The sequence below is a fragment of the Daucus carota genome, chromosome 1 (assembly GCF_001625215.2).
Source record: "Daucus carota subsp. sativus chromosome 1, DH1 v3.0, whole genome shotgun sequence".
NCBI lineage: Eukaryota > Viridiplantae > Streptophyta > Magnoliopsida > Apiales > Apiaceae > Daucus > Daucus carota.
In genome coordinates this window covers 54,594,852-54,615,196 of record NC_030381.2, presented here as the reverse complement: position 1 = coordinate 54,615,196, position 20,345 = coordinate 54,594,852, and the positions used below count along the sequence as shown (strand labels likewise).

The following is a 20,345-nucleotide window of genomic DNA, read 5'->3' as shown; positions in this document are numbered from 1 at the left end:
ACTAAACTCGAGTCACGGGAAATAAGACTATACTATTTGCATTCATCCGTTCTCCCATTAATTAGTACTGATCATATTACAATGAGATCAGATCAATTCATGTCCAAAAGAGTCAGAGGAAAGGCAGTCTAATTTAATTTGCGATGATTTTAAATGAATTAGCATGCAAGAATCTTGATCAAGCCAGCCTTCTCTTTTGCAAACTTCATTCATCAGCCAACATAAGCAATGCAGGTGGCTCAAGGGTACCACATGTGGCCACAACTCTTAATTCCAGGACTAAATACAATAATAACCATCTCTGTTGTCTGCTTTGACTATGCACCATGGGTTATAATATATCAATCCTCCTCACAGACGTCCTCGTGCCACTGAAATCTTAACCGTCATCGAAGCCAGAGCCTTGAAGTTGGATTCATTACCTCAAATCCTGACGATCGATTCAAAATTACAAAACTTTGTGACTCTTCCATGTGGTATCACATATTAGAATAAGAACACCAATATTACCCTTTAAGGAACTGAATACGAATCAAACTATACTCTAATACAAGGGTTTGTCTAGTGTGTGCCTATTGGCACATGCTAAGCGCATAAATTTTTGCATTTATATCATTTTGATTGGTGTAGTTGGTGTATTTAAGGGGGTCCAACATTATTAAGAAGTAGGAGCCAATCAAAAAACACAAAAATTTCCGCGCTTAGCGTGTGCCCATGCGCACAGCATAAGAAAACAGCTAATACAAATATCAAACTGTTCCATCCCTAACTAGTTTGACACATCATAACTAACTGCATTGTACGTAACTAGCTCGTTTACTGATTCAGTCAACCAGATAACGTTGCAACAAAAAAGATTTCATTTGAAAAAGAAACCTATATAGCTAGGTTGAATAATAAAATGTATTCATTTCTATATTTAGGCTTTCAAAGTACCAACAGGAGTAATAAGGCAACCATTGCTTCCTCTCATCATTACGCAAGGAGGCTTTAAAAGTGACCAGGTAAAATATTTGGTGACTATCTGATCTTCGAGGCTTGTGTTTGATAGTGGGTGATTAATTGGGCTCGGGTTTAATTGGCCCAACTGCATGGATTTTGTTATTTTTCCCATCAAGTAGATGAATAATATGTGACGGAAATAATAATATACTACTATATAAATATTAATATTTTGCAGAAATACCGGCAATACACTGGAATAATATAGGCGAATTAAATGAATGAAATCTGATAAACAAACACAATTACACGAATCTCGTGGAAATATTTGATCGATATTTTTAAAGATTTTTGTTTCTAATTTCGTTGTTTGGGATGAAGTTTACAATACTAATTCACACTAGATCGTTTATGACGCGGATCTTTTTCCCATCCTTGGGAAACACTATAGGGCCGTTTGGGTTAGCTTAAAAGGAGTGACTCCTTACTTATAGTAAAGAAGTGGAGTAGAAGTGAGAAGTAAATAAGTTAATAAAGTGTTTGGAAAAAAAGCAGAAGCTGTGAGAGAGAAGTTAGCATTTTCAGCTTCTTAAAAGCGCTTCTACTTCTTTACACAAACGGGTCAAAAGAAGCAGAAGCCAGAAGCACTTTCTGCTTCCATGAACCAAACAGGCCCTAATTCTTCAATTTGGTAGTCAAATTTGTTGGAGAATGACATGACAGGTATATAGTTTTATTTTAATTGGATGATTAATGTGTATTATTATTATTATTGTAACAGGGCTAATCATATATTAATAATTAGATTTGAAAAAAAAATATTGAAAACACGTATCGAGATACCTAATATTTTTCAAAATATTAATCCCTCTCGTTCTATACGTCACTTGGTGCATGTTTGGCGATTGTTTAAACCTATATATCTTTGTCCAAATTTCATGGTGTTCAACATTTTGTATTCGAATTTAAAATTGGATAAAAATATAACCTAGTCATTCCTTTTTAATTTTTTATTCTATAATATACTTAAATATCCGACAACATGTAGACTATATATGTTCTACAACATAATCGTTGTAATTTTTATTGTAATTAAAATAGAATAATTATTTTTATAAATCGCAAGACATTATATTCTACACAATAACTCATAAACTGAACAATAATTTTAATGATTGTTTAAAATTACAAGATTTTAATGATTAATTGATAATTGTATTTAAGATTACTTATAAATGATAAATTATTCATATGTGTGTGTGTGAATAATCAAAGATATTATTTATAATTGAATTGAAAAATTATGATTGATATTCAAGCCCGAGCCGGGATGCAAACAACCCAACTCAATAAGGCTTCGGAATTTTTAAAGCACCCAAATATTTTTGACCCATTTATAGATATAAACAATATATAAGCGAAAATTAAAAGTAGAGCTTATATAAAAACACTCATCTTCGAAATTAATTGCCTTCTTTAAAAAAAAATACATCATATCATTTGAGTATATATATATCAATTTTATACTTTTATTACTTGAATCGATCTTCCAGCTTCAATTATCCATGACTATTAATTTCATTTTCAACCGTAAAAAAATTGTTCTGTATATTCTCTTTTATCTCAATTTTAAATTTCACATATCTCAATTTTGGCTCATATTTTACTCTCTATTATTGTAGAAAAAGAAATTTGAGTTTCCGATATTATATTATTAGCTTAATTTTTTTATGTAATATAGGGTCGAGAAATGTTTAAGACACAACATGTTAGTACTCCAATATTTCAGCATATGGTCTAAAATATTATAATAATAAAATTGTTATTTTATTTACACTCTTGTTTCTGCGTGGATTTGTCTACGCACACAAACGCATGTGGTCACCATCTAAGAAACGTACAGTTTACCTGTTAATGGACTGCAAATATGTTCATTATGTTGGCGCCAAAATGAAGCAATACACATAAAAACATTATTCAGGTAAAACTGAGCAAAGGTGTCAAAGTATATCTTGTCTTTTACAATCATTCTGAGATGCATACAGGGTAAACAGATGGGATTTCTGGCTAACCCTAACATATACCCTCTAGGCCTCTACTATAAATATAAGACAGCTATCTCTGTTAACCTTTAACATACACAAGATTTCTGATTCATACAGATATAATGGCTAAGCAGATGGCATTAACAATTCTAGTAGTGGTCCTTCTAATGACAGCAGTAAAGATCAACGGAGGAAATCGATATCGGTTGATTGCTCCCTCTTCTTCTCCATCGCAAACTCCCCTTGCAATGCCTGTGACTGCTCCTGTTCCAGCAAAATCGCGGTATGTACTGGACTACAGGTACAGTGCCTCACAGTTGTTATAGGTCACAAGAATATCAGCTGCACCCTAGAAACATTGAACATGTGCAGTGCGTGTTTTCTGTTACAAAAGGCCTTATGTCTTCAAGTACTTGTCATATCACTGCTATCTGGCTCTTTTTGTTGTTAAGTATCCTTGTTGAGTTGTAATCCGTTGAATCGTGTGTAAGATATGGTCTGTTGTTGTAAACTAATACTGTGTACCTGTTTAATTATGCTTTAATCTTGGTTGTTTGTTTCATATTATGTTTTACATCTATCTAATGATTTAAAATGTTCAAAAAAAATTATGCAAGGATAATAGCATATATCAGAACCACACAGGTTGGGTCAGATTCATCAGGTGCTTCATATTAATTACTCCCTCCGCCCCCTGAGTAGTATACATTGGGGGACGGGGACGCGGCACGGACTTTAATGCTGCTGTAAAGTGTAGTTGTGTAATTTGTTTTTAAAATTTTCTTTTTCTGAATTACAGTTTTACGGAACTATATTTTATAAGAGCATTGAAATGCGTGTCGAGCAGTTGAAAAGAAACGTATACAATTAAATGGGACAGATATCATGCTCATATTAATTTTCGAGAAGAGAGGAATAGATCATTGATCACAGTGCGAGTTCCCTGCTGCATGCCACGAATTACATATATAAATAACTTATATATGTAATTCGTGTTGTACTAGTAAATCTGAACTAAACAATGCCGGAAAGCCGCAAGATTTATGCAGAAGCATTACAAATTTAATTTCTTAGGCATTCATAAACCCATTCCCGGCACGGCCATATATCAAAAAGTTTAATTATAGCTTTTGAGCGAAATATATAAATTGCAGTATAATTATCTTGGGAGGGTATGCACAACAAATATTTCAGCTGAACAAAACTTACCAAATAGAAGTGCAAGAAGATGAAAGAATAAAGATGATCCCAACTCCAGCGGGGGAAAGGGGAAGAAAGTCTAGGTTTTATGTATCATCAAACATTTTTTTTTTTTTTTTCGAAACAAACATTTGGCTTTTAAATGGCCTGGTATGTAAAAATACCGTTTACACAGCAGGAGTAAAAAACAAGAACATGCTAAACACACTTGAAATCTCTCTCGTGCGCATTGACTATGCCCCATGGGGTATAAACCCTCCTCCCACGGCCACTGGAGTCTGGAATCATAACCGTCACGGAAGGCAGTCTTGAAGTTGGATCTCAAAGATTTTTTTTTTTTTTTTTTTTTGTGAGGAATAGCTTGTTATATTAGTTTTGTGTTTCGTCTTGAAAATAAGTAAACTCGTAAATAATTGTGACCGAACTTTATAATTTTTGCATTTTGGTCAAAAATAAATATTTGACCACTATTTTATAAATTTGAAATTTCAGTCACAAAAAAGAAAAAAATAATAATAAAATTGGGTTAATTATCAAATTCATCACTTATTCCAGCCTAACGTATCATCTGAATCACCGCAAAATTTTTGGTCTCACACAAACCACTCAACAGACTAACAGTTGCATGCCGTTAAATCAAATTAAAAAAAACGTTAAAGTTAACTTTTTTCGTTAAGTCCAGGTGACATGGCGCTTACATGGATCCAAGAATAAAATAAATTTAAACTTAACAAATAAATTAAAAATAAACTAAAAAATTAAAAGAAAATAAAAGAGAAACAGTCGATCAAAAGAAACAACTGGATTAAGCGTAAAACTCAGGCTCATCACTCTCAGAATCATGGCCCTCTGCCACATAATTTGGATCATCCTCTGCAACTTCGCGCCTTGTTTGTAGTTTACGCTTAATCTAGTTGTTTCTTTTGATCACCGTTTTTCTTTTGTTTTCTTTCAATTTTTTTTAATTTATTCGTTAGCTTTAAACTTATTTTATTCCTTCAATCCACGTAAGCGCCATGTCACCTGAACTTAACGGAAAAAATTAACTTTAACATCTTTTTCAATTTGATTCTACGGCATGCAACCATTAGTCTGTTGAGTGATTTATGTGAGACCAAAATTTTCGCAGTGATGCACATGATACATTGAGCTGGAATAAATGATCGAGTTGATAATTAACCCTAATAAAATTTAGCTACTTTTTATAATTTATTCTTTTATTTGTTTAATTTTAGCAATTTTAATGCTCCCTTCCAGATTAGTTTACTTGTCTAATCTGCCACTATCAATTTTATCAAATTCTAGCTAAAAATTACAATCAACTCTTCTTTAGTTATTTTTAAATCAAAACATTGAATTTCATATTGAATACATTTATTTGAGACTGAAAAGTGAAAACTGAAAACATTAAATTTCAGATTGAGAGAGAATTTCCGACCCGTTACAACCCGAACTTTAGAAATAACTTTAACTAATTAACTATGACCTCCCATTTGGAAACCATACTCCATACTTCACCTTTACTCCCTCTAGTCCTCTACAACAAAACCCTAACTCTCTCACTACGAGATGCCTCCCACCGGAAGAGGCGGCCGGCGAAACCACCTCCGGCGAACCAAACCCATTTTACCTTCTCACAATTTAGTGGACCCCACCACCTCAGAACCCCCAAAACCCCACCTCACAGCAAGAACACTACCTCCAGAGCTCCTGCTACAAATCCTCTACCGCACTGAAGTGAAGGCTCTGGTGAGATTCAAGTGTGTTTCCAGGTCATGGTATGCTCTAATCAACCACCCCATGTTTGTCAAAAAGCATCTCTCTGTTAGTACTAGTAACAAGAGCAATAGTCATGTTATAGTCAATGCTAATAATGCTGGTGGTTGTGGAAAGTCTATCGTCTTGTTGCGTGTTGATAAGGAGCCTGTTAGGTTGCTTGATATTGATACTAGTGCTAAAGATAGGGATGGGTATCCTAGGAAGATTAATTTTGTGGATTTTTCGAAGAAGATGCATGTTGCGGGCTCGGTTAATGGGGTTGTGTTGGTTATGCATATTGATGAGATGATGGGGAGGTTTGTTGCGTTGTGGAACCCGGGGATTAACCAGTGGAAGGCTGTTAAGCTTGATGATTTAGGGGGTGATGATATTGAGCGGTCGGCTTTTGGGTTGGGCTATGATGAGGGGAATGATGATATTAAGATTGTTAGGGTTGTTACTAGGTCTAGTTGTATGAATGAGTTTATTGCGGGTTTTAAGTGGGCTCGGGTTGAGATTTACTCAGCAAATCGGGGTTGTTGGAAAGGTGTTGATCATGAGGGTGAACTATTGTTTTGGCCTCGTCAGTATCATTGCAACTTTATTGTAAAAGGTGCTCCTTATTTCGTTGGAATGGATGTCATGCCGGATAGTGCGGTAGCATTTCAGCATGAGATTTTGGCACGATTTGATCCATGTACTGGGTTTTATAAGAAGGTCGAGTATCCAGAACATTTTAGGGAGATGAGTACTTGGGTGCAACCTTTTGAATATCAGGACTCTGTTGCTGTAATGGTTCAATCTACTCCTGGATTACTTGATGAACCAATGATTGATTTGTATGTGTTGGATGACGACACTGCCAGTTGGACGAAGATGTACGCTATTGGGCCTTTCCCTTATAAAGAATTTCATTATCCTCGACAGTCCTTTAAAACTGGTGAGATAGTAATTGAGGAGCAGTTACATACTCGGGACTTGTACCTCTATGATCCTGAAGCTAGTTATGTGAGCAGCCTCATTGGAATCGACAGTTTGAAACCACTTTGGATGCAGTCTTACAGTCACACAGAGAGCCTAGTTTCTGTTAAAGGGATGGAGTTGATTGGGAGGGAAAACAAAAACAAGAAAAACAAACCCAAAAAGATTAACAGGTATCTTCTTTAACTATAATTTTCCCCCCTAATTTCATGTTTTAAATCGTTACAGATCCTAGTAGACTAACTTGTGGAGTCCATTATTATATGATCCTTACGAAATAGAAGCACCAATAACTTTCCAGAACAGACTCTTACTTTGACAATTGATGCTACTTAAGAAGTACGTTTTAAATTCATTATAGGGTGGTTTCTGTGGTGACTGGGTTTTAGCTGCTTCCTTGCAAATTTGGGAAATATAACAAACTTTCATGCCTTGTACAATGTGGTTACATTCTTTTTAGCTTCTAAATGTTTAACATATCAGCACAAGTATAAGTATATATATTTTCTCTGCTGGCCTTGCGTTATTGTGCTAAAGTAGTTAATTCTTCTTGAAATGGCTGTATCTTTTGTCTGACTTGAATTTTGCACATAGGATGGAAGTGTTGTCTAAGGAATTTGAATCAGTGTTGCATGTTTGACATGGGGCAGGAAGGATTGAAGCCTTACCGGTCATTTGGAAGGTGTGGGACTAATGGAGGATTTTAATTATGATACTATTATCAAATGTGTAGTTACTCTTAAGTTATATGTTTCTTCTGAATCTGTAAAAGCTTTCTAGCAAATCTCTTTGAAGGAGGGTAACCATTTATGCTTATTAAACAGACGCTAATTTTTGTGATGCTAATTGAAATACCTATGTTAAACATTCTTGTTGTACTCTGCTTGCCTGTCATTTGCAACCAGAGGGAGCATAGGGTTAAGTTAATCTGCATGTACCTTAATCCATGGAGAATTGGTTGTAAAACATGAAAAACAGAAAAGCTAGAACCTCTGAAACCATGCGACTAAATGGGTGTGGTTAATGACTTCTTGTGTTTTCACTATGTCTAGGTCTTATGGGTTAGTAGAAGTGAGGGTTTCCAGCGATTAAGCTTGATGTTTAAAAGATCTGGTATGTATTGGTCAGCCTCCATTGCTTATTAAGTATTAACCAATATGACGTGTTTCGTAGTGATGTTTACGTACACACCTACAGGTTATGGTCTATAAGCACTAACCTTTTGTACATAAATCATGATGGTCACAGAAATGTTGTCTACTGATCAATTAGTTCTTTTGCCAACTTTATCAAGTTATCAAGTTATAAGTCAGAACAGTGGTTTCCTTGGAATATTGTAGAACCATTTATTTTTATCTAAAATATCTTCAAGCATTCTCTCACAAGAAATAACTAGCTCCAGATCTTCTTGTACCTGTCAAGTGATTGTGTGAGCTACCAATCTTTTGTTCAACTTCAACATGTATACCATTTTACTTGTTCTGTTTAGATTATGCAGTTATGCTTAGTTAAAAAAAAATCTTGTGAACTTTGAGTAATGTCAAAGAGTCTAAGCCATGAGTAGTACTCTGTCGGCATTCACTTGTGGAGAAGTCAAATCTCGACACAAAATTTCTTCGAAGTTACAGAGATAAGCAAATCAAACCATCAGTACTATTGTCTGAGATTTATTTTCAGATTTTGAACTTACTCAGATATAAATGAAGATGAGAAAGCCGGACAAGACGAAGTTAGAGAAAGGTGGTATGTAAGTATGTACCATGATTGTAGTTCTCAAATCAAAAATGCTATTCTGATTAGTTTTTTTAAGAAAATATTGTAAGAGGTGCATGTGCTATTGTACAAAGCCATCAACTCATTTTTTTTATAGCGGTAACATTTTAAGTATTTAAGAAGATATTAAGTTCGAAGAAAAGGAAGTTGAGTTTTCCATGAAGAAAAACATAAATTGTTCTTATTTTTGTGTTTGCAATTTTTAAAAACACAAAAAATATCAACAGCAACAAAAAAAAATTCAAATTCAGGCATTCACCTTCTATGTGAATAACTCATTAGTAATATTATGTATAAAAAGTTTCGCATTTCTAACATTATGTACAAAAGATTTTTTTTTTTTTTTTAACGTAGGAATCCGAGCTCACGGAATAGCAATAGCGATCCAGGAGGCATAATCACAAACTTTGCTCCTTTCGGGAGTCGAACCTCTTTAACCAGCTGAACCAACCCTTGCGGGCTATGTACAAAAGATTTTGAAATACATTCTAAGTGAAATTGATCAAGGTCAAATAAAATTTGAAAATTGATTTTTGTTCATTAAGTCATATTATAATGCATGGAAAAGTCGATAAAAATTTCAGAAATATTACTGTGAAAAAATCATTTTTAAATTACGTCAAACAATTCTATAATCTATCATATTTCATTGACTAAATTTATTTCTATGATTTTTTTGACTATTCTATTTATCAAATAAATAAGCTCTTAGATATAATTTCACATGAGTATAATTATAAACAAAGTCAATGAAATATAACCGGTCCCTTTTAATAAAATTTAACATAATAATTTGTTTCGAATCAATATAACCAATCATTTAAATCTCGACTCACTAATAATTTAAATTGAATTTTTTTAATATTTTGACATAAAAACTATATTCAATTACAAGTTTTCATTGAAAAATATACTCCTATTTGTTATTTTACAAATTTTTTTTATAGATTTAATCTGTAAAGCCGAAAATTCAATGTTGACAACCAAGTTGGGCTCTGAAGTCTGAGCTGGAAGTTTGAGTTTTTTATACATACAACACAACACTCTTTGTATCTCTATCACTCCGGCGATCCGATCTTGTTTCATCTTTTCCGGCAACTGGGCTGTAAGTATACGCCTGTATACACACACCCATCTCTATATTTACGTATCCTACAACCCTGTTTGCTCATTTTCTCTCACACACAACACACGCACATTTTAATTTCGCATTAGCTTATCAATTAAATTAGGGTTTATTTTATTGTATTATTATTACTGCAATTAGTTGACCCTGATTTATCTTAATATTGAGTATAAATTGACTCAATTAAAGGTAGTTATTTGTAAGCTATTTTTTTTTTTTTTGTGATTTTTTTATGATTGACCTAATAATTTGGTTTGGGCAAAGATCGACTTTTTATGATGATGCGTTTGATTTATTTTTTTATTATTTTTTGTGTGTGGAGTGATTTCTATGTGTGTTTCTTGATGTGTTGCAGTGGCTTTTTTAGATAAGTTGTAGTGGTGCTATTGACATTGAGGAATGGATTTGGTTTCCGGATATAAGGTATTTTTACGGAATTGTTTTGGTATTAGTTGAAGGATATGATTAGTATCGTTATCGTATATGTTGAAAGATTTAGTCTTGACTTTTTTATTTGGGTGATTATGTGCAGGGGGTTGTTGGGCGGATGTTCGGAAATGAGAACTCGGGGTCAAGTGAGGATAGGTAATGTTCTTTTTCTGCAAATGTTTTGTGTTGTTTGTTTTGGTTGAGAAGTATAATATTGACTTATGCGAGAATTTAGTTTGAGTAGATGGTTCGTTTTAGGAAACTGAACTTGAATAGAGTTTAGGTTACACATTTTTACTTTGTATATCATGGAATTACCAGAAATATGTCGTAACAGTAGTGCATTTGCCCTTGGTATTTGTGTGCAACTTTTAGGTAGTGCCTGACATGATTTCACCACTTTACTGAAGAGTTAGCATCACTCGGTGAATATATTTTCCTCTTCTACATTAGCGTAGAAAATTTTCAATTTTATTGCACTCAAGGTAGGGTGTTATCTATCATAGGTTATGTGTCCTCTTTCGTGTCATCTCATTAGTTATGTTGCATAATAGAAATACACTTTTCATATGAGCTTGATGTAAAAAAAATTTAGGATTATCTAATCATGGACTTTGTTAACACTTAACAGCTATGTTGAACGGTTGCTTGACCGGATAAGTAATGGGGTCCTGGCAGAAGACAGGAGAAATGCAATTATTGAATTGCAATCGGTTGTGGCAGAAACCCGTGCTGCGCAGCTAGCTTTTGGTGCAATGGGTACACTTTCTGTAAAAATGAGTTGCAGTTATATGACTTATATTGAATGCTTTTTTTTTTTAAGATGACTTGTCCACTTCTATTGCAGGCTTTCCTGTACTCTTAAATGTCATGAAGGAAGAACGTGACGATGTTGAAATGGTATGACCTGGCAGCATTAAATGTAAATTATGTTTTTTAACTCCCTTGTCTTTACAAGTTGGTGAATGTATATCTGGAATAGACGTCTGGATAATAACAAGTGAATTGCAGTGATTCGTTGTGTTGATATTCAAGGATTTGAACAGAAGGAAAATGAGTATATTGATGACAGAAAGTTTTGCAAATATGTGGAATGAACTTATTTTTTTAGTTTATAGTATAAGTTACTGGAAATAATAAATATTTGTGTTATTTATTCTGATACCGTTCAAGGTTTGAATTTACAAGTTACAAAGATGAGATTCAGATTGTCGACCACTTAGGAGTCTTAGAAGAAATTTGTAGCAGCTTCTATGTGATTATAATTTGTCCCGCCCATTGTGGTTTTTGTAGCAAAGATTTTGGCTGAATCATAAATTGCACATATAACTGCCAGTGTAAAATATTAATACCAACATTAGTTAATCTTCCTAAAGAATCACTTGTTTGGGAGGAAATCTCCCTGAAAAACACCTCCATTTGTCTCAAGGAACAGATCCTTATTCACAATTGCCATATTCCTGATTGTAGATGAAGAACATGTTTGGACAATGTATATTAAGTAATAGATCTCTTCCTTATTCACATTTGCCATGCTAATATATTTTTGTTCTTTCAAGTGAAGGTTCGGGGGGCTCTTGAAACTTTTGTGAGTGCATTAACTCCAATTGCTCATGCAAAAGGTCCTCCAAATGAGGTTCAACCAGATATAATGAATACCGATTTGCTATCAAGAGAAGCAGACAGCATTTCCCTTCTTTTGAGTTTGCTGGTAAGGGACCTTATTATTTTCTGTAGTGCGAACAAATTAAGCATAAAATTTGTGTTGATCATACATGTAGATGAAGTAAAACTGATTATGTACCTTGTCAGTCAGAGGAGGATTTTTATGTCCGGTATTATACGCTGCAGCTTTTGACTGCCCTTCTCACAAATTCCAGGAATAGGTAATTTTATACAGAGCCGTTTTCTGCTGCTGCGTAAAATTCTGTTTCTTTAAATTTTCTGGCAATATTTGGGTGATAGTTGACCTCTTTATCAGGTTGCAGGAAGCTATTCTCACCACTCCTCGTGGTATAACTCGCCTTATGGATATGCTTATGGATCGTGAGGTTTGAACCTGGTATTCTTAATCAACGCCTTAATATTTTTCTGGTCCGCATTAGATCTTAATGGACAATTTGGGGTTTTCCACTAGGTTATACGAAATGAGGCATTGTTACTTCTTACGTACTTGACGCGGGATGCTGAGGTAAGCTAATTTACTCTTATGATTGTTCTTTATTTTTTATATCACTTGCTTTGATTAAGCAGACCTGATGTTTTAGCTGTCAAACTGTAGGAAATTCAAAAAATTCTTGTCTTCGAAGGTGCTTTAGAAAAGATTTTTAGTATTATTAAGGAGGAAGGAGGTTCAGAAGGTGGTGTTGTTGTGCAGGTATTTGAAATACTTAACTTTAATTTACCCACATGTCTGCTTAGAGAAATGCACAAGTTCCTATCTTTGTGGCATTCTCTAGTATTTCATGCTTTTGGTATAAAATAGTTTCACGTGCAGAATGCAACATATGGTGTTTAGACTTTTTTATTTCATTCTTGAAAGTTGGGCAATGGGTTCTTTCTAATAAAAATAGTAAGAGTTCTGCCTTCACTTGTGAATGTATCTAGTGATAGCTTCAACCCATCAACTGGCTACAAATTCAAGTATGTCTGAATTGAACATTACGTTCGTAAATGATGATTCAGAATAATTTTTGTTATGCGAGACCCAGCTCTTATTTGGATTACCTGCCATCTTTATAGTCATTGCCACCACTACATTAGTAGTTGATCGTGTCTACTTGCATAGACACTACTATATTCTCGTGTTTGGCTTACTATGGCGCAAATGATTAGGTGATGGTAGGACCCTTCTGTTCTTCGAATTTTATTTTGACGTGGTGTGCATGTGAATTTTTATCATCTCTGTGATGCTTATGAGGGTTAGAGTACTGGTGACTGTAAAACTTAGACTGTAGAACACATGATATAAGACTCCTGTGCATTCAGTCAGTCTATAATATTTATATACCTTGTGTCCTCTAGTTGACTGTTCCAGTCAGGATGACCTTTTTACTTGGAATGAGAACTACACATACTTCTTAAGACTTTTGAATTCTCCAAATTTGTGTTATTGCTTTAGTAGAGATACATGGAGTTTTGTATAGTTGTCTCTGTGTGTTTCCAAAATTTAGCCATCCAAAATTTAGCCATCAGATCCTTAAAGTTATGCAAGGACAGTAAAATTAGATAGTTAGATGTATGCAATCTGCACCAATATTTATGTGTTTGCATAATATTTATACACTTCCTCATTTGGTTGTTTACTTCTGCTTTTGGTACATATATATGCATGTGATAGCACGAAAGCCTGATTTGAGAAATTATACAAATAAAATCTCTAACTTTGCTCATTTTGGTCACTATCCAGGATTGCCTTGAGTTGTTGAACAATCTTCTCCGGAATAATACATCTAATCAGGTCTGCCATTTCATTCTTATCTATATGCCATTATAGGATGGTAATGTTAACAGGGGCGGAGCCATGTCGTACCGAGCCTAGATGCCCTCCTACCCTGAATTCGGAAACTGCTTAATTTTTATTTTTTTTAAAAATTAACAGTCCAACAGCAACAGCTTACTCAGTGTCATTGCATAAGTGATAATGTCAATGTGGAGACTTTTTAACCTAAACCACTGGCTTTATTATTATGTTTTATATTTTGAATATAGTTTATACTCCCTCCGTGTCAAAAAGCTTTTCTTGTTTGATATGTCGGGACTGTTCATAACATGAGACAAATTACTAATTTACTTCTAATTTATAAGACTAAATATAGTCATGAGTGATCTTGCTGGTTTTGTATTTAGGAGTACTTTAATACGGTGAAGTTTTTATATTTAATACTAAGAGTTAATTGCAATTGGCACCCCTTTGGTTTCAGCATATTGCACATTGCACCTAATAGTTTTGGAAAATACACTTTGCAGCCCCAAACTTTTAACCCGTAGACACTTTGCACCCTTTCCGTTAATTTCTGCCGTTACCGTTAACTTTTGCAGGGGCATTTTGGGAAATTTAATTATATTTAATTAAAATCAGACCTTTATTTAATTTTTTTGACCATCTAAACGATATTTTTCGAAAAAACTTAAAGAACGAAAGTTGTAGAGAATAAAAAGATCTTTTTAGAACAATAAGGTTCAAAATTTAAATAATTATTTAAAAACGATTGTTCATTTTTACAAGATTGCTAATTTTTGAATTTTTTTAGAATAATTATAAAAAGAATGACGAAAATTTCGAACCTTATAGTTCTAAGAAGATCTTTTCATTCTCTACAACTTTCGTTCTTTAAGTTTTTCCGAAAAATATCGTTTAGATGGTCAAAAAATTTAAATAAAGGTCTGATTTTAATTAAATATAATTAAATTTCCAAAAATGCCCCTGCAAAAGTTAGCGGTACCGGCAGAAATTAACGGAAAGGGTGCAAAGTGTCTACGGGTTAAAAGTCTGGGGGGAGTAATTGAATTTTAGAATTTTATATGTGATAACTATTATTAAATGAATAAAGAAGATAAGTTTGAATGACAAAAAAAACAAGACGATTAAAAACTATCTTCTTCTTTTTTTGTGTGTGAACATATTATTTCTTCTCAATATTTTTTTAGTTTGGCGTGTTTAAAGATATTTGATTTGATGTATCCTCAAATATAAAATTGTGTCCTTTGAATTTACATTCTCAATTTTTGAATACATCTAATAACTAAAATCTACCACTTAGCAAATCCACAATAGATTAAATGTAAGTTTCCTTCATTTATTTTTGTTACATACTCCCTTGGTCCCACCGGATTCCTTACTGTTTCCTTTTTTTGGATGTCTTACTCATTTCTTTACATTAAAATACTTTCCAAATATAGTAAAGTTTTATAATATAAAACCCAATCTCACCCACTACTTTCATATACTTTTTCAAATCTATCCATTAGATATAGATGGGTCCCACCACTTTCTCGACTTTTCTTTCTCTTTCTTATTACTCTATACTACTTCATACATTTTTCTTAGTCTCCGTGCCCAATCCCAATGTAAAGAATTCATTGGGACGGAGGGAGTAATATCTATATAAGTATAATTTCTATTACAAATTCATGATTAATTTGATCATAAAATTGGGGTCAAGTGATAAAATCTTGTTCACCCTCAACTTTTTTCCCGCCTCTGTCATTTAACATTAATAATCAATTATTCGTCAAAAAAAATCCATCACACCTCCCAGCATAACATGTTTAACACGTTTCATATTTTGTGCCAACATTTTTACACTAAATTATTCCTTGTTGAAAAATTAACTGAATCAGTAATAGAATAACTTCTCACTGATGCAGAGGCAGTACAAAGTGTTCGTAAAAAAATTTGGGTTAAAATTATACATTTTATTAATTAGATAAGAGAACAAGAAGCTACTGTTTGTTACTGTGCATGTGTGTGTTTATAATATGGATTGTGGGAGAGAATTGTATAGAAATAATGTGATATTAGCTAAGCCAACTAATGTTGTGGGATGTGTTATAGGTATCGCTGAGGGAGACAATAGGTTTTGAGCCTTTGATATCTATTTTGAAGCTGAGAGGAAGTGCATACAGCTTTACCCAACAGAAGGTTAGATTTTAATTGTTTTTCAGTTGTTTGCCTGTTTGTTATAGTATCCCTCCTAGCATGTTACTACCACTATAATATGTGTGCATGAGCCATATGTAGTTTCATGGTTTTGCGGAAGTGTTACTGATTAATTTCTGTTGTCCTTGGAACCAGTAGACGATAAATCTACTCGGTGTGTTGGAAACTATTAGTTTGTTGATAGCGGGTGGTCCAGAAATGGTGCCAGGAAAAGATGCTAATATTCTGACAAATAAGACGGTGCTAGTTCAGGTTTGTCAATGATAACTAAAGTACTGAACACTCGAATATACTACCACTTTGCCATTATCAATGATTCATAAAGAGAAAGGGTTACCCTTTTTGACCTGTATGGATTACTTTTTTGATGCATCATCTCACTCTATTGACTATTTTCGATGTTAATAGAGAAAAGTGCTGGACAATCTTTTATTGTTGGGAGTTGAAAGCCAGTGGGCTCCTGTTGCTGTGCGGTGCGCGGTAAGATAGCTTGCTTTGGATTACCTTAATGTAAGATGTTACCTTATTTTCTATTTACACTATGTGATCATGTCATGTTACCCAGAGAAGGTAAGAAAAAGAAGAAAAGAAATTATCTCTTTTACACAGCAGCATATTCTCAAGTAGACCGGCAATATTTATTATCTTCTGCACCTTGTCCTTACGAAAAGAGAATGCTACCAAGCGAAATTATATGAGTTTTTGAAGAGAAACTTAAATAAGTTATAAGAATAAGTATAAGATTGATATTTGATTAAATGCAGGCTTAATATAGATCATTATTATTCAAATTTAAGAATCAAAAAATTACTTCTCCAGACCTTTCGATGCATCGGTGATCTGATAGCTGGACATGGGAAGAATCTTGAGGCTCTTGCAAGAAAAATTCTTGGAGAAAAGCCACACGAAGAATCTGCCTTAAACTCTGTTCTCCGAATTGTTTTACGAACTTCCAGCGTACAAGAATTTTTAGCAGCTGACTATATCTTCAAGTGCTTCTGTGAGGTTGTCGCTGTAGATTATTTCCTTACTGAGTTGCTTCCTTGGATTTTGTTTTAGAGATGTGTTTGAGTTTTTTTCTTTTAAATTTCTGTAATCTATTATTGCTATATCTTAAATGCTAAAATACACCTATATCTTACAGAATAACCCTGATGGTCAAATGATGCTGGCGTCCACTATAATCCCTCAGCCACATCAAGTGGCACATTTTCCACACGAGGAAGATGTGAACATGTCCTTTGGAAGGTAAGTTTTTAATGTTCGCATTGTATTACATTATCGCTGATATGTACACTAAAAATTTTTGAGCTTCTATACAACTGGTACAATATCCACAATCAACTCCATGGGTCTTCTCATTTTCAATTTTTTGCTGGAATGTGAGGAGACTTATGATTGACTAAATCTTTTAATGACAGCATGCTGTTACGTGGTCTTACCCTCAGTGAAAATGATGGTGATCTTGAGGTAATTATAATTAGTACAGATATTATATTTTGATTGTCCTTTTTTAATAGATATTCACATTCTTTATGTGTACACAATGATTTACTTCCACCAGGTTTTTTGTTGACCAACAGTTGATGAGAAACGGGAAAGAAAATAGAAGGAGTTTTTTTATTTTCATTAGTATATAGTTTAATCCTATTTTGTGTTTGGAAGTTGGTGCATTTATTTATTTAATTATATATGTGGGGCTAGTAGATTCTATTTAAGTTATTGAAAATAAGCCCAATTGTTTTGGCCTTAGTCTATTAGGTTATATTTAAGGGTTTATATTCTCTATAAAAGCAATTTATCTTGGCTTGATTATTGATATATTATTGAATTATCCAATTGGGTCTCTCTTGTATGGATTGCGGTACATATCTTTTTCTTTCTTCTGCGGTAGGGAAACCCTTGGGGTAAGGGGAGTTCTGCAGTTCATTCACCCAAGTTTATCATTATTCTTGGTTTTCTATTCTATATCCATCATTCTACAACTTGTCCTGCATCAACAGAAGAGATGCCCTACATCATGTCCTAAGTTATAATTTAGGGCAATTGATGAAAAAACTTGATCCAACAATGTCCTAGTGATGCCTTATATCACTAGGACAACCTCCTCAAGCCCTATTTTTGGGGCACGTCTCTCCTTGCTCTATTCTATATTTTATTATAAATTCTAATTAACACTCTCTTTCTCTCTCTACTAGTCTGCTTATATATTACGCTTTAATGATGAACGAGAGTCTTTAATAATAAAATATTAGACATATTGTGAGAATAAGGCACATTGTTGGAGTTCAAGTTATTAAAATTTGTCCTAAATTACTAGGACATGATATTTTATATTATATTTGGGGCTTGAAGTAGGACACTCTTGGACTTGCTCTAATGGTATGCCTTGTTTGGATGGTCATCCATATCATCATATATTTTTACTTTTATAAATTATGTGTTCTACTCGCGGGCTTAAAGTTTTATTATAAGTAGCACTTTCGTTGCATGAAGTTGTTGATTACCTTCCCAGCTAATGTTTTTGACTGCAGACATGTTGCAGAGCTGCTAGTGTTCTTACCCATGTAATAAAGGATAACATATCTTGCAAGGAGAAGGTATGCCTTGAGTCTCGTTTTGTCACCTATGTGTTCCTTACTAATAGTATACCATGTTACATCCCCCCTCCCCACCAAAAAATAAATTAATAAATAAATAATAATAATAATAAACTCCGGTGACATGGTTCCTCAGATCTAAAAATGGTAGTCTGAGACTTTTGTTACCTCCTCTTCAATCAAAGTCATTGACCTTGTGCAGGTTTTAAAAATTCAAACTGAAGCAGCAATGTCCCCACTCGGAACACCAGAGCCCTTGTTGCATCAGACAATGAAATACTTGGCTGTTGCTTCTTCCTTGAAAGGGGGTGATGGGAAGTCAAGTATCTTGTCAAATTTTCACTGTCAAACAATCATCTTGAAATTGCTGATCACATGGCTTTTTAATTTTCCAAGCGCAGTGCAATGCTTCCTAGATTCACGTCCTCACCTTACTTATCTCTTTGAGCTAGTATCCAATCCAGACACAACTATGTGGATAAGAGGGATGGCTGCAGTGTTATTGGGAGAATGTGTTGTTTTTAATAATAATTCTGATACAGGAAAGGATTCATATAGCATAGTTGATTCCATTAACCAGAAAATGGGACTAACATCCTACTTATTAAAGTTTGAGGACATGCAGAAGACGTTTCGTTTCTCATCTGCAAAGCCAGACCAGCCACGTAAACCTCTGTCAAGATCCAATGCTGCAAGTATGTCAGAGATAGAAGATGTTGATAATGATATTGAAGAAACTGAGGAAAGAAATGAGGAAGATTCTGTACTGTCATCAATATTTGATTCTAAATTTGTAAACTTTATTAAGAGTTTGGAAGTTGATATCAAGGAAAGCACATTACAGATCTATACTCAACCAAAGAGTAGTGTAGCAGTAATGCCAGCAGAACTGGAACAAAAGAATGCTGAAAATGATGCTGATTATGCCAAAAGGCTGAAAGCAGTTGTTAGGAAACAACATTCAGAAATCCAGGTAGTTGATACACCTTTTTTTTGTTAATGTATATATGTTGTGCATATCATAAAATAAGTTAACGGGATTTGCCCTGTACAGTCAGTCAGCATTCTGATTTTTGTATCTGCACAAAATTGGACCCCGTTGTAGTTTGTACTGTGGTTTCAGGATTTGTTCGAGGAACTATAGTGCTGGAACTCATACATGTAGTATGTCGTCTGACATTTGTTTTCTTTTTTCTCTATTTTACAAAAGGACCTTCTTAACCGGATTGCAACCGGCAACTCATCGAAGACAGGTGATGCTGCTGGCTTACCCCCCTCTGAACAAAAAGTGGTTGGAAATTCAGAAGAGACACTTAGGAAACAACTTCAAGAGGTATCAGAGCAATTGGAAATGGTCAATATGGAGAAAAGCCAGACCGAGTCTGATCTGAAGAGCTTATCCGATGCCTACAATAGCTTAGAACAGGCAAACTACCAATTAGAAAACGAGATCAAAGCCTTAAAGGCCGGAGGAGCTACGCCGTTTCCAGATATCGAGTCCATAAAGGCAGAAGCAAAGGAAGAAAGCCAGAAGGAGAGCGAAGCAGAATTGAATGATTTGCTTGTGTGCCTCGGGCAAGAACAGAGCAAAGTCGAGAAACTGAGTTCAAGGTTAACAGAGTTGGGTGAAGACGTTGATCAATTGCTTGAAGGTATTGGAGAGGACGCGGAGTTGCCTGAAGACGACGAAAGCGATGAAGCCTAACCGCGTAATCTCCCTATTTACTTGTTCCTTCTTTTAATGGTAGCCAATTACTGCTTTTAATCTTTGTACATTATATTGGTTAATTGTAAATATGATTCACAGATTCTAGCTTCTTTCTTGGACC

The 20,345-nt window shown here is 34.3% G+C and overlaps 2 protein-coding genes across 3 annotated transcripts; both read left to right on the top strand.

Annotated features, from left to right (window-relative positions):
* The first annotated feature begins 5,671 nt into the window (after positions 1-5,671).
* On the top strand, positions 5,672-7,792 carry LOC108210339 (F-box protein CPR1-like). The gene is made up of 2 exons (XM_017381618.2): positions 5,672-7,099; positions 7,521-7,792. Exons 1-2 carry the CDS (start codon positions 5,757-5,759, stop codon positions 7,564-7,566), a joined length of 1,389 nt encoding a protein of 462 aa, XP_017237107.1. The 5' UTR covers positions 5,672-5,756; the 3' UTR covers positions 7,567-7,792.
* A 1,870-nt stretch (positions 7,793-9,662) lies between these two features.
* Positions 9,663-20,345, top strand: LOC108204666 (golgin candidate 6). Of its 2 annotated transcripts, XM_017374215.2 has the most exons (20): positions 9,663-9,804; positions 10,181-10,248; positions 10,358-10,410; positions 10,886-11,013; positions 11,102-11,154; positions 11,819-11,965; positions 12,067-12,140; positions 12,236-12,305; positions 12,392-12,445; positions 12,536-12,631; positions 13,664-13,714; positions 15,812-15,898; positions 16,055-16,168; positions 16,325-16,396; positions 16,736-16,921; positions 17,061-17,164; positions 17,338-17,386; positions 18,451-18,516; positions 18,719-19,489; positions 19,727-20,345. In XM_017374215.2, exons 2-20 carry the CDS (start codon positions 10,225-10,227, stop codon positions 20,219-20,221), a joined length of 2,694 nt encoding a protein of 897 aa, XP_017229704.1. In that variant the 5' UTR covers positions 9,663-9,804; positions 10,181-10,224; the 3' UTR covers positions 20,222-20,345. The 2 variants fall into 2 exon arrangements, with proteins under 2 accessions (XP_017229704.1, XP_063942206.1); XM_064086136.1 differs by lacking the exons at positions 9,663-9,804; positions 10,181-10,248; positions 10,358-10,410; positions 10,886-11,013; positions 11,102-11,154 and having other exon boundaries at positions 11,945-11,965; positions 12,071-12,140.

Excerpts from the sequence above, each read along its gene's own strand:
- LOC108210339 (XM_017381618.2), top strand. The coding sequence starts at position 5,757 with ATGCCTCCCACCGGAAGAGGCGGCCGGCGAAACCACCTCCGGCGAACC. Across the intron at positions 7,100-7,520 it reads AAACCCAAAAAGATTAACAG|GATGGAAGTGTTGTCTAAGG; the intron begins GTATCTTCTTTA and ends TTTTGCACATAG.
- LOC108204666 (XM_017374215.2), top strand. The coding sequence starts at position 10,225 with ATGGATTTGGTTTCCGGATATAAG. Across the intron at positions 12,306-12,391 it reads ATATGCTTATGGATCGTGAG|GTTATACGAAATGAGGCATT; the intron begins GTTTGAACCTGG and ends GTTTTCCACTAG. Across the intron at positions 16,922-17,060 it reads TCTTCAAGTGCTTCTGTGAG|AATAACCCTGATGGTCAAAT; the intron begins GTTGTCGCTGTA and ends TATATCTTACAG.